Source organism: Haemorhous mexicanus, chromosome 1, assembly GCF_027477595.1.
Source record: "Haemorhous mexicanus isolate bHaeMex1 chromosome 1, bHaeMex1.pri, whole genome shotgun sequence".
Lineage (NCBI taxonomy): Eukaryota > Metazoa > Chordata > Aves > Passeriformes > Fringillidae > Haemorhous > Haemorhous mexicanus.
The window spans coordinates 16,770,317-16,783,996 of record NC_082341.1 but is presented as its reverse complement, the minus strand read 5'-3'; the positions used below and the strand labels follow the sequence as shown (position 1 = coordinate 16,783,996).

General features: G+C 39.9%; 1 protein-coding gene across 1 annotated transcript in view; it reads left to right on the top strand.

The window, feature by feature from the left end:
• APBB1IP (amyloid beta precursor protein binding family B member 1 interacting protein) overlaps window positions 1-13,680 on the top strand; it is a 63,340-nt gene that overhangs the window by 15,004 nt on the left and 34,656 nt on the right. Inside the window, exons 3-6 of the mRNA XM_059841311.1 lie at window positions 1,685-1,772; window positions 3,537-3,829; window positions 9,357-9,434; window positions 11,980-12,139. Of these exons, the coding sequence (XP_059697294.1) occupies window positions 1,685-1,772; window positions 3,537-3,829; window positions 9,357-9,434; window positions 11,980-12,139 (619 nt within the window). The remainder of the gene's footprint in view (window positions 1-1,684; window positions 1,773-3,536; window positions 3,830-9,356; window positions 9,435-11,979; window positions 12,140-13,680) is intronic.

The following is a 13,680-nucleotide window of genomic DNA, read 5'->3' as shown; positions in this document are numbered from 1 at the left end:
AATTTTCAGGTCTGAATACTTAGCATACATGGCTAAATGGGATGTAGCCTGAGTGTCAAATGTGAACTTTGGAAATGAAAGCAACATTTTGAATATATGTTTAAAGGATTCTTTAGATATGGCAAAATATTAAGCTGCAGTGAGGGTAGCATTCAAAAATTCATGGAGTTTTTGTTCCCAATGCAGAATATACTCTTGAGAGTACAAAACAGCATGAGCCTTTTTCTAAAGCTCTAATCATGAAATACTTCCTGCAAAAGCTGATGAAAGGAGAATTTTTATTTCTAGAAAAAAAATCTACAAAGAGAATACATTTGTTGTATTTTAATAAATGAACGATTGAAAACACTTAAGTCATCATCTTGGAAGTGTGAGTTTGGTTACAGCCTCTGATTTGAGGGGGTCTTTCTTCTTGATGAGTGCCAGTGCTTGACAAAATAAATACCAATAATTCTGAGGCACAGAATAGAAATTATGTTTAAACTGGGTGAAAGCCAAGATTTCACATGGTGTTGTTAGCTGTCAAATCACAATACCTTGTCCCTCAGTAGCCTTTCTGCTCTTTAGGGCTTTTTGTAAATGTCTATATTTATTTTGTGTATTTATATATATATGGAGGGATTTATGGTAATCTCAGTTCATTATTATGCCTTCAAAAGAACAAAAGACAGCTTGTGATAAATTTTACCTCCTCATACTGGACACAGCAGTGTTACAAGAGCAGTGGTGCAAAGAGTGTAAGTGAGTGAGTCTCTCGTCTCTGAGCTCCCCAGTGCAGCTCTGGCTGGGACAGGGTGTTCCTGAAATTGGGACAGGCTTCTCCTCCTCTCTAAAGTTCTGGTATCACATCTCACATCAGCATGGGGTAGGAGAAGGAGGCAGGGGTGTCTGAAAGCCTGAAAACTTTCAGTTAACTGAACTGGATCTGTTAATTCCCTCCGACTCTTAACTTTCAAAAGACCGTAGATATTTTTTCACACTTTTTCACCGGTCTATCAGTTCCTAAAGTAAGTGTAAATGATGGAAGCATGCAACCCTTTTATACCTCTACATGGTATAAAAGGGTTGAAAAAGAAATGAAAATTCAGAATTGGCCTTTTCTGCTGCAAACTAGGAATCTCTATTTACACAGATTTGCAGTTTATGTTGCAATAGCATGGGGTTTTTTTTGTTGTATTTGGGTTTTGGTTTTTTCCAACCAATAGGAGAAAGCAACAGCTAGGTTTCATTTACATTGGTAAATAAAGCACTCTGGAAAGAAAATGACACTGTGGCTCAAATGTGTACACAGTTAAACTCTTTCCACACCCCCTTTCAAAAAACCCAAGGAAGCTGAAAATCAGACTGGCTTTTCCCACTGTCTCGAGTAGAAGCAGTCCAGTTCTCTGCTGTTCCCCACACCACGCCCAGGTGTTGCCTGACAGGAGTTGCTGCCATCAACGTTGGACTGAGATGTATGTAAATCCATTGCCATGACTGTGGGAGAGTGCTTGAACCATTGTCCTGGCCCTAGTTAGTCTACCAGTCCAGCATAATCTCAGAGACCAGTCTGTGTTATTCTGTTCTTGAAGAAGAATTTATTTCATTAGATAAATTCAGGTCATTGGTTGTCAAATGTTAATGTATGTAATAGTAATTACCATTACAATATCATCAGATTCCTGTTTTTCTTCTACCTTAACAGAGTTTAGGAGTGGAGACTGTACCACCTCCATGCCCCAAAGTGTCCAACAACGAATGTAGCTTTACAGTTGGTTTTAAAGATTTAAATGGTAAGTAACTGAATGGACTCTTTCATGCCTTTTATACTTGCTTAAAATACCTCACAGCAACAAATGAGAAGAAACCCTTTACATATCCTTGATCAAAAACCCCAAACCAAACAAAAGAACCCTGTTTTGCTGGAGGGGGAGGTATTTTTTGTGTTTCAATTTAGGAAACTTCAAAGGGAACAATTTTTTGGGGCATTTAAATAGAAGTTTAAATAGAAGTCAGACTTCTAAAAATGTCTGCGTGCAGAGGAAAACAAACTTGAGAAGTCTCCCAAATAACTTTTGGAAATGTAACCTTTTAAATCTAAGGATTTAACTTGGTGAAAGACAAAGTTCCTCAGTGTGATGTCAGAGCTGCGTAAGCATTTCTGTCCAGTGGAAGGATCAGCTTCAGCTGCTTCCACTTTTCAGTGCTTATTCTCATTTTGATTTGCACTGTCACTTTTGCATATACAGCTGCTTGCTGAGGCTGACAAATGAGGGGATTTGTCTGAGTTTGAAGTAAAAACCCTTCCTTTGATTTTGTTTGCGATTGCGTTTTGGGTTTTTTGAGGGGTTTTTGTTTGGGTTTTTTGACTGAGGTCTGGTTGTTTGCCTGAGTTGGTTTTGTCCCAGGATCAGTTCCTTGTTGGGCTTCCTAAAGACTCTATCAGCAAAGTGGGTAGAACTATGTTAATAGGGAGCATCATAAGTCAACTTTCCCACTGTAAAGTAAAACTTATTAAATACTATACTGACATAACAGGGAGAGCAGAGTAAACTGAGATGGCCTAGTGACATGTTCACATCTAGTCTCATGAACTACTATTCTTTATTGGACTATATTAGCATTTTTGAGTATCTAATTCAGTGCTCTCCATCCCTCTCAAAATCTCACTAAAAGGTTTTCCCAGTTATTTGTTTATTTATTTCTTAACTGGACTCTGTAAAGATATTTAAACTGACTCTGTTCAATCTTTAAGAACCTTTCTCTTCTAGAAAGCTAAAGTATCCTACAGTATATCTTTACACCATGGCTAGTTCAAGCAACCACACATTACATGTGATAGGATGTATAGGATTTTATTTTCTCCTCTGAGTAGAAATCAGAAAGAAAAAGTTGCAATGTTTCTATCTGGTTTATAAGTCACTTTCTTTTAAAAGAGACTTTTTTGTTTGTTCCTTGCTTAAAGGAGCCTCAAAAGCATGTGTGATCTGGGCATACCACCCATTTGGTATGCACAGATCACACAATTACTACTGTGCTGCAGATGATACCATGCAGTTTCTTGTCTCTTAATATTCTTTGATTCTGCTTCATTTTAATTTCAGAGTTGTAGAATAGCAATAATACACGGAGATGTTCTTGATCTAGGCCTCAGTTACATGGTTTGTTGTGTGCTGTTCCAGGACTTGCTAAGCATTTATGTATGTGTTTACAGCCGAATGGGAGCTCATGGAATTTCTTGCATTCATATCACTAAGCATGTACCCAGTGACCTTGCTGGATCAGGGCCGTGTTTGTAAGATCATAAGGGCCTGAGACTGTGCCACTGGAACTGAAGCTTCCTGTCCTGTTTAGTTTGTATTCCTGGAGTTCCTTGTACTCTGAACTTCAGTGTGGCCAGATTAATGGCTGTTTCAAAAGCACATTTGTTTCTTGAACCCATGTAAAATGTTGTTTCCTTTCCTATGACCCTGTACCCATGCCTTCTGCAATTTAATCTCTGCTGAACTGGAAACAGTGCTTTGCATTGCACTCACTCTCTGTGGTTGTCTTTACAGAATCGCTAAATGCCCTAGAGGACAAAGACCTGGATGCTTTAATGGCTGATCTTGTAGCAGACCTTAATGATGTTGAACAGAAAACTTTACAAGCCCAGAAAACATCCTATTGCAACCAGCAAAGTACAGTCACTCAGCCCTCAACAGGCTTGAATAATGACATTTATTCTAAAGTGAGTCCCTATGTTAGCATTACTGGACAGTTTGGGGATGATTTGCCCCCTCCACCTCCAGACCCTGAACCAGAACTTCCACCACCACCGCCACCACCTCCTCCTGAGCCACTTACTCAGGTAAGTCTGGGTCAAACCTTATTTAAAACTTTCACTAGTTCTTGTCATTTTGCAAGTGGTATTTGGCACTGGAACACTGGTGGATCTCCCAGGTAGATGCACCTTGGGTAGGTTCTGCAGTGATGAAACGTGCATGAAATCTGGAGTGAAATTTCTACTGTTGTGACCTCAGCAGTTTCTGCCTGTTCCTTGACCTTTTGCCCATTCCTTCATGTTTCTAACCATCATTTTGATAGCCCAATACAGGCATAATCATTGCAAATGGTTGATTGTCACAGAAAATCTATCACTGAATTATTTTAAGAAGCACTGATCAGTTAACATCTTCTTATAGAGAGCTTGGTTTTGGCATCAGCGTGGCCAGTGATCTCCACTTTGTGAAGATGTCACTATGTGTGTTCATTGCAGTCTGTGCTATTCGTACTGATGAGAAAATTCTGTGGATGTTTCTCTGCTCCATTCCTGGCCTAACTGATTTGTTGCAAAAGAAAAAGCAGGGCATTTGTGGAAAACTCCACATTTGCTAGGTGACGAGATCCAGGGACAAGCACAAGAAGTGCCTTTTCTGGTCCTAACACAGAATTACTGCTCTTCTTGGTCTTGCCTTTGAAAGGAAGTAATGAAGACTATCTGCAATAGGGGACAAATGCTCTTAGAAGGTGCTAAAGTTATCAGTACATAACTATTTATAACTATTTATGAGCAACTGGCTTCCCTGTATCTAAAATTTCAGACTTACCAAAACCTCCTTCATGTTAGTGTTTCTTGCAGAGCTGTTTTAACAACTGAAATAAAATGTGATGTTTGTAGTATTTTTTGACATGGGCTTCAGGGATGCAGATGTGAGAATTCTGCCCTGTCACAGCCCTGTGAGAAGAGAAGGCATTAAAAGAGTGATGAAGCCCCCCCCAAAATGAATCTGAAATCTTGAAATACACAAATATATCTCTTTCAGTATTTGTGTTCACAGTAATTATGATTGAGAGAAGATGTTTAAATTTAGGGAATGGAAATATTTTAGGGAACATGAAAAGTGTCAGTCAGTTTTGCTTAAAACCATGGTCAATTCATTGCTGTTTAAAAGCCCACGTTAGCTGAATATGAATCACCTCAACATCACTGCTGTTTGGAATCATACAGCAGACATATTCAGCAAAAGGAACAGAAAATTGGATAGGAAAATTTTGGATATGTCTGATGACATAAAAAAAAATATTCACTAGATAAGCTTCATTTGATGCATAGGTCCTTTAAACGCTGTTTGAAGAATGAAACTCATAAACATATGGGAGAAGCTTTGCCATTTTTCTGCATTTCAAAGATATTAGTTAACTTCCTGTCTTAAAGGAATATCAGCATTTGCAAAGTACCAGCTAAACAGCTTCAAAAGCTGAAGTATTTTATGTAACTAGTACGACTGATATAGAAGAGATGCTATCAAGATGAGTTCTATCCATTTCCTTCAAAAATTTCCCCATTTTGATTTAGACTCATGATCTTTAAGGAAGCACCAAACTTCTGGCCTGGAAGGGTAGCTGGTTAGGTGGGCTGAGACTGGCCAGGCTCAAGGGCTAGCAAATCAATGTTTGCTGGCTGGTGGCAAGTGGGATCAGCACTGGGGTTTGTATTGTTTAGCATTTTCATCTGTGACCCGAGTGATGACATAAAAGCGTCTGCAGCTGTGCTGAAGATGCTTTTGATTAAGGGCACTGACTGTCAAGATCACAGGCAGACCTTCAATGCAAGGGGACTTAAAACATGAGAACTGGCCAGCAAAACTTTCAGAAACCCAGCAAGGTACATGGTCCCACACCTGGGATGTAATAACCATTTGTACAGTTTGGGAAAGGACAGGCTGAGAAGCAGCCCTGCTGAAAAGGAGATCCTACTGGATACCACAGTGAATAAGAACCTTGAGTGAAAGATCATCTCAGTAGAGGAGGCTGGCCTCTGTTGGGAGGAGTATGGCCAGCAAACTAAGGAGTTATTGTTCCTTTGTCTTGGCACTGGTGGTCCCACTGCTGGAATACTGCTCTCTGTTCTAGATGTGGAGATGCTGGAGAGTGTCCATCAGAGAGCTGATGGAATGGCCAGAGGCCATCATGCATTGATCAGGGGCCAGCAAAGACAGGCTGAGGGAGCTGTGCTTGTCTAGTCTGAGAGAGGAGACTGAGGAGTGATCTAATGACAGCCTAAACATACCTGAATGATTGTTGCAAAGCTGGTGGAGCCAAATTCTTCCATGGTAGTGTTAGATCACCAATGTGGAAAGGGCAACAGCTACTTATTGTAGTTTTGTAGTTTCAGAGAGAACATTAGGAAAATGTCTTCCACTTCAGATGGTGGTGTAGCACTGGAACAGGTGGTCAAGAGAGATCCCAGATTCCCTTTCTTTGGAGGTTTTCCAAGCTTTGCTAGGCAAAATCATGATCAAACCTGATCTAAGGTTGGTGGCCATCCCACTTTGGGCAGGAGCCTGACTATGGACCTTCAGGCCTTTCTTCCAGGCAGCCTTTTTATTGATCTAAAGCTCGCTGAAATCAACCATGATAAATTTCTTTCCATTGAGTGTTGTACTGAGCTAATTCTTTATTAGCTGACATTGTAAATTCTTTATTAGTGACATCATGCACTACCTGAGGGTCAAACAAAATTTTAGAGTGGGAAGAGTATATACTTGCTAAACACAACTGGAATTCTATATGAAAAAACATGTAGCCAAAAGTCACTTTTCCCTCAGTTGAACTGTTCCTCTGAGACTGATCTCTGATATTCTGGTCTCTTTCCAGATTCAGGGAGTGTCAGAGGAGGATGGAACAGGTTGTAGAAGCATTTCTAAGGAATAACAGCAGTACTTTATTTCCTCATTAAGGCATTGGTTTGGCTTTTTCCTGCAGCCTTTGCCTCATTTTATGATACAGGTTGTATTCAAATACTAATGGCATACCCACTGTGGCTTACTGTCCACAAAATTGCCTACAGGGCTATTACACAGACTGCAGTGTGAATGATGGAGGTAATAACCATTTTAAATTAATATGGAAAGAATTAATTTCAAATTAATATTCATTGTCTTGATTAGTATTTGTTTTGACATAACATTTCTTCTCAGTAGAATGAAATTCAGCTGTAAGTGCAATGTATTTTGTATCATCAAAAACCATGTTCCTGTTAGCCAGATTCTTGGTAAGTGGTTCTTGAGCCAATCAAGGCTGAAGTTGTGTTTAACACTTCTGGTTATCCACAGTCAAATAAGAACAGTGTTAGTAGTTCCCAGTGCAGCCATGATATTAAGCTCCTATTTTCTAACCTTTAGGTGTGCCAAAATAAAGAAGTACAGCCTTTCTTTTGGGGAAGCATAGAGCTGTCTCATAAGTTTCCATCAACCCTGATATTTCTTTTTAAAACTGCCCTTAAGCTAAATAAGGCTTCTTCATTTATTATTGACATGATGACTTTATGTGCTTCTGTTTAAAAATCCAGAAAATGTGGTGATGATCCTGTAGTGGGAAAACAAATCCTGTGGCATGTCAAAGCATTTCTCTAATACTGCTAAAATTTTGCATCTGATAGCTTATTTCCTTTTTCTGCATAAAGTCAAAGCTTATGAAACCAGGAAGGCTGTCAGGTTAGAGCTCTGTTGCACAGATTATACGATGTGAGAACTCTGTTCAACACAGGTCACATGCAGATGAAGCCTGAAATTTTCTGCCTAAAATTTTCATCAGAAAGCCTACCCACACCACATATTTGGTGTGGGTACCCACACCAGCATATTTAGTTAATATGCTTTTCCTGCTTGCTGCGTAGAAGTGGTAAGGGAGGGTCACAGTGTGAGAGGCTGTGAGCTTTTCCCTCTGTAGAACCATCAGCCTCCCTGCAGCAGCCACCTTTGTGCAACTGCTTGTGTTTAACTACAGAGGCTTTTTTTGGATTCTCTAAGTTAAGCACTGCTGAGCTATAGCACTGAAATTTCCTCACCTGCAAAGAAAAAAAATGAGATATTTTTAAATGATTGCATGGTATTTATAGTGGGGAATTTGTTAACAGGAAACATGCTTGAAGCAGTGATAAAACAAAAGATGTTTAGTTCAGGAGGGATGTCAGTCAGGAGTACTTTAGCTACTGTTGAACATGCCCCAAAACTTGGGATGAATAAGATAACCTTCTTTCTCTTTCTTTGCTATGATTGTATGATAACTCAGTAACAGGGAAGTGATGTCAATGCTTTGTTAGGCTTAGTTTCTTGCAAGTGCATCTTCCATGAGTTGCAGTCAGTTCTCTTGGTGTGAAGACCACTAAAAATTATGACTTTAGGGTAGCAAATGGAGGCTGAAGGTAACAGAAATCTTGTGTGGAAGCAGAACAGGAACTTTCTCCCACAGTCCTTGACTGGAAGTTGGTAGCCTGTGAGTAGTGTAGCACAAAATTCTATCCCTTTTAAACAAAGGAAACTGTGAAAGTAAGAGAGCAACAGGGACAGCAAAAACCAGCAGAGAGGCAAAAAAGCAAATACAAGACAGTCTTCAAGAGAGGCAACAGGGATGTTAAGTTGGAAAGAAACTGAACCTTCCAGTGGTACTGGAAGAGTCCAAGGCAGCCTCAGGAACCACATTCACTTGCTGTCCAAAATGTGCTTTTCCAACTCCAGATGTGACGAGGAGAGTTCTGGAAGAGAGATGGCATAGAGGAGCAGTCCCAATCTGTACAGCAGTCACAGAGGGAACACCAGGCAGCTAGTACTACATTTGGTACATGTAGCTAAAATTCCTGGCACCTGGGGATCTAGAGTCTTCTTGGATGACAAATGTCATTGATATTAAGAAAGAGGCATGATATTGGTAGAGCTGCTCTGTAAAAGGAGAACTGGGTGATACTGAGATTTTTGGGATTCTTAACTGGGGAATGAACTTGTGTGCTCTTACTGTGTCTGTGTTAATATGAATAGGTCCATTCATAGAATAAAGGCCAGCTAATGGAGGTGTTCCTCTCAGTAAGTATCTGTGCAGTAAGAGATCGTATGTGGCAAGTCAAAGAATTCAAGTAAATTAATGTACTGGACACAGAGTGTCCAATTCTAAATGGTGTAATAGCAAGCCAAGATTTCAGTAAAATCCTACAAATCCTAGTTCTCTTACCCTAATGAGAAGTGAGTTTTCTTCCAAGCAGCTTCATCCACAATGCTATTTCACTGGGGCTAGATCTTCCTTCGCCTTCTCTTTTGTAACAGCTGTATGTACAGAAACATAGAAGAGTCCAGTTTTCAGGCATTCTTGTAGCATTTGAGGAACGGATCCTGTAAGAACTAGATGGCATAGCAGCAGCAGGGAGCTTGTAAATCAAAGCTTTGGCTGAAGGATCTTAGGTCAAGGAAGGCTGGAAATTATCTGCGTGTATGAAGGTTGCTGTGACAAGCTTTGTCTTCAGGATATAAATATCGAGCAGCAACCTTTTTCAAGTAAATGTAAATTGCTGAGATTACTTAACAAGAAATATACCAAATATCTTGTGTCTTGTGTCTTTTCAGGAAGAACTAGAGGCAAAGGCTAAAGCCGACAAGATTAAACTTGCATTGGAGAAATTGAAGGAAGCCAAAGTTAAAAAGGTGAGCCATAAAATAGTGAATGCTGCATAAGAGCTACCGCCTAAATATCTGTTAACATTCTTCTTAATAATAAATTTCTTACTAAAATGACTAGGCTTTTCCATATTTTATCTGTAAAGCTACTCTGTGGAGCTCTTGTCATCCACCTCAAGAGAAGTCTCTGGGTGAATGCTACTGCCAAGGGACTTAATTTTTAGAGGACTTGGAAAGCACTGCCTCTTTTTTTTCTCAGTGTTGGGGCAAAACCCACTATTCTGATAAGTTGCTTTAAAGAAAGCAGAGCATACATGAAAATATGAAAATGATGCTGACTTATGCTGTGCTGATTCCAGGAGTATTGAACTTTTCTTTATAGTGGATACATTGGATTTTGCTAATCCCTATTAAATTGATGAGGGTCTTCTTGCTAAATCTTTTCACAACAGTGTAGTAATGTACGAGGATAATAGAAATTATTTTAGATCAACAAATTAAAAGCTTTTTCCCCCCCGTGAATATTTGTAACCATACAGAAGAAGTAAGGTTCAATCTTGTGACTGTGTCTCTATAATGAAATTACTGTGGTTCATTCTTGAATTGACTAAATATTGTCAAGAAAGCTGGTTTTCTCTCTTTTACTAAAAGCAGAGGGCAGGGATGATGGTGAAATATAAGCACACAGCCTTGGACTTCAGGAGAGCAGACTTTGGCTTCTTCAGAGATCTTGGAAGAGTCCCGTGAGGAACTTCCTAGTCGGAAGAAGGGATCCAGAAATCTGGTTAATATTTAAAGATCACCTCCTTCAAATTCAAGAGAGTTCCATCCCAATGGAAGATGATCAGTATTGTGAAGATAATCAGGAGTATCTCCTGTGAGAAGAGGCTGAGATTGCCTAGGGAAGGGAGGGGTCTGTGTGGTGCTTGTCTACCTCTAGAAAAACCTTCAGAGAGAGTGCAAAGAGAATGGAGCCGGGCTCTCTTCAGTTCTGCCCAGTGATGGGACCAGAGGCAATGGGCACAAACTGAAACACAGGAGGCTCTGAGCACCAGGAAACACTTCTTCCCTGGGGGGGTGGGTGAGCCTGGCACAGGTTTCCCAGGCAGTTGTGGAGTCCCCCTCCCTGGAGAAGATAACGAGCCATCAGACAGGGTCCTGGCCATCAGTCTCTAGCTGGCCCTGTTTGCCTGGGCAGTGATGGACTGGATGGCCACCAGAGGTGCCTTCAATCTCAGCTGTTTGGTGATTCTGCGAAGATGGAAGCTGCATGCATGTTTCTGAGCAGTCAGTTATAACCAGACATAAATCCTCTTTTGCCTTGAACGTGTTAGATTATGCATGTACAACATTCTTTTCCTGTTTAATCTGCACTATGGCTCAGATGCTTATTTTACAGAAGATTCTTCTTACAAGAAGAGGATTGGAATCAAAACAAGTTCATGGCTTTTGTTACATTTGTTTTTGCTTTTCAGAGATAGTGTAGATTTTCTCTTGGGGATCATAACTCTGCTTCTACCTGACCTTTTACACAGATTGTCTCTACAGAACCAAAGCTTCTTATGCACACATTTTAAGATAAAGAGCTATTTAAACAAAAATATGGAGTGTCCTCCCAGCTCACCAGCAATGTATAGACCTTGCAGAGAATTATTCTACAGTTTTAAGTACTAATGGAGCATTTAAAGTACTTTCTTATTATGTACTTCCAGTTCTTTATCACATTTTAGGTACTTCAGCATTTTCTCGCATTGTTCCTCTCTGAAGAAAGTTCACTGTGCTACTTGTTTAACAAATACTTCACCATATAAAGAAGTAATGAGTGCCTTAAGTTAATTTGGTCATGAGGGGAAGAGGAGGGGATCTTTTCTCTGTGGTGGCCCATGACAGAACCCAAGGGAATGGCCTGGGACAGGCCCTCCAGGAAAGTGCTCACAGCACCAGGTTGACAGAGTTCAAGAAGCATTTGGACAATGCTCTTGGGCACATGGAGCAATGCTCTTGGGCTTGTCCTGTGCAGGGCCAGGAGTTGGACTCAATGATCCTGATGGGTCCCTTCCAACTCAGCATATTCTGTGAACTCATCTGTTTTCTTATTGATGACAGTTGGACTATGGCCCATCTTAGTACAATCCAATTTCAGGTTATTTTGTTGGCATGGCAAGATTCTTCCATTCTTCTTCTGTTTAAAACTAAATTTTCCACATTTGTAACTTGCATTAAGGACGCTCTGTCCTTTTGCACTTGGTTTCCCTATCAAGCATTTTCCTTAATTGCACATCTAGCAGATTTAGAGATTAACTTCTGCATTTTCTTCATAGCAATTTCACCTTTCCTGAAGTCATGCATAGGACAAAGCCTAATTTTACTTTTAGAGAAAAGAGCTTTATTTTGGTGAAAATTATAATGTGAAAATTTCAGAGCTGTCATTCTCTCAGCTTGCTGTGGGACAGGATGCCTTTGAACCAGTAATAACCTTCAGCCTTTATCTTTCTAATCTGTGTTAGCAGATTCAGACTAGTCCTTTTGTTGCTTCTGAAATTAACTGCCTGTTCTGTGCCTTTGTTCTCAGCTTGTTATCAAGGTGCACATGAACGATAACAGCACCAAGTCCCTGATGGTGGATGAGCGCCAGGTGGCACGAGATGTTCTGGACAATCTCTTTGAGAAAACCCACTGTGACTGCAATGTTGACTGGTGTCTGTATGAGATGTACCCAGAGCTGCAGATTGGTGAGTGGTGTAGTCACATAGCAAATAGGTAGAGGGCTGGTAATCTTGAAAGATCAGGTAAGTGTTGGTAATCTTGAAAGATGGTAACATTTCTCCTGCCCATGTGTCTCCTGACGTTGGAACATCACAGACTAAGCTGAGGGATGCTGCAGGAATATGTTTGGTGTGTTTGTGCTGTAGAATTGAGTCCATTCAGCTGTGCTGGGATCTGCAGAAGGCTCCTTGCTTTTCACCATTTCCATTATTTTATTTTACACAAAATGAAGCAGCCATGTGAATTTCAAGGAGATGACAAACCCAAACACATCAGTACTCAAATCCACTTTTTGAAGAGAGGATGCAGTGCTGGAATGCTGTCAGCAGGCATATATTACATACTGGCCAAACAAATGTCATTAAACAAGACTCTGTGAGGAGTGTTTCAGTCATTTCTAATGCTTTTCATTTGTGGTAATCGTTTTTTTAAGTGTAGCTGTGGACAGGGCACTGCTCTGTGATGGGGCTGCAGCTCTGCTGATGGTAAGTTATGACTTCTGGAGTAATTAACCTGGCCTCCAGGTCCTAGAAAACAGCTGAGCAAAACTTAGACATTGTTCTGTGCAACATTATAAGTCTTGTTTGAGAAAGGCTTCAAGGTTCCTTTCATTAAGAACACAATATTCTCTAATTGTGAAATATTTCAGAATCTTTTTATTTGCCAGTCTGAAAAGGTATTGACATCAAAAGGAGATGGAAAATTGCCACTAGTTCCTTTCAGAGTCACATTTGACCTAGAGAAATGGGAAGTTGTCAAGCAGCCTTTAACATTCTCAGTTTGCAGTCTCCCAGCAGAGATGGGAAAATTCTCAAATAAAGCCAAAGATCAATATTGCACTTTGAAAGAGCCCCAGGTGTAGTCATTCTGCTAAATTAAACAATAGAAATTTAAAAATAACTGGAAAAAAGCCTGACTGGTCATGAGTAAGGAGATGCTCATCTGCTTGTAAGAGTGGTGCAGAAATTTACTGCCAAACTGTTCTTGCTACTTGATTAAGATAATGCTGCTGCATTCTTTTGTACCTGCTTATCTTAACTAAGAAAAGACTGGAAATGTCATTTGACCCTAGAAATCAGACAAAAGTCACTGAATAATTTTGGAGTGTTTTCCTGTCTTAGAAAGTTGCTCCCTCTTTGTCCAGTGTGACTTGTACAAACATGTCTGAGTATTAGGATGACATCACAATAAACATGTGGTTTCTGAATCTCCATAGTCATTAATGTCCTTGTGTTTCTGCATAATCTGGATAGATATTTGAATTTCCCATCGTGCAATTAAAGCTGAAGGTATCAAGGAGATTGTTTGCTACAAACATAGGGGTAAATGGAATTTTTTTGTGAAAATTAGTTGTGTTACTTTAGTCCCAGCTAATGCTAGGTGATTTGGTTAGTGTTAGGGTATTGGTATAGTAAGGAATCACTCTCATAATGAATAAAAATTATTTTAAAAGCCAGGACAGAAGAAAAATACTAAAGGAAGTAAACTTGTATCTGGTTCAAGAAAA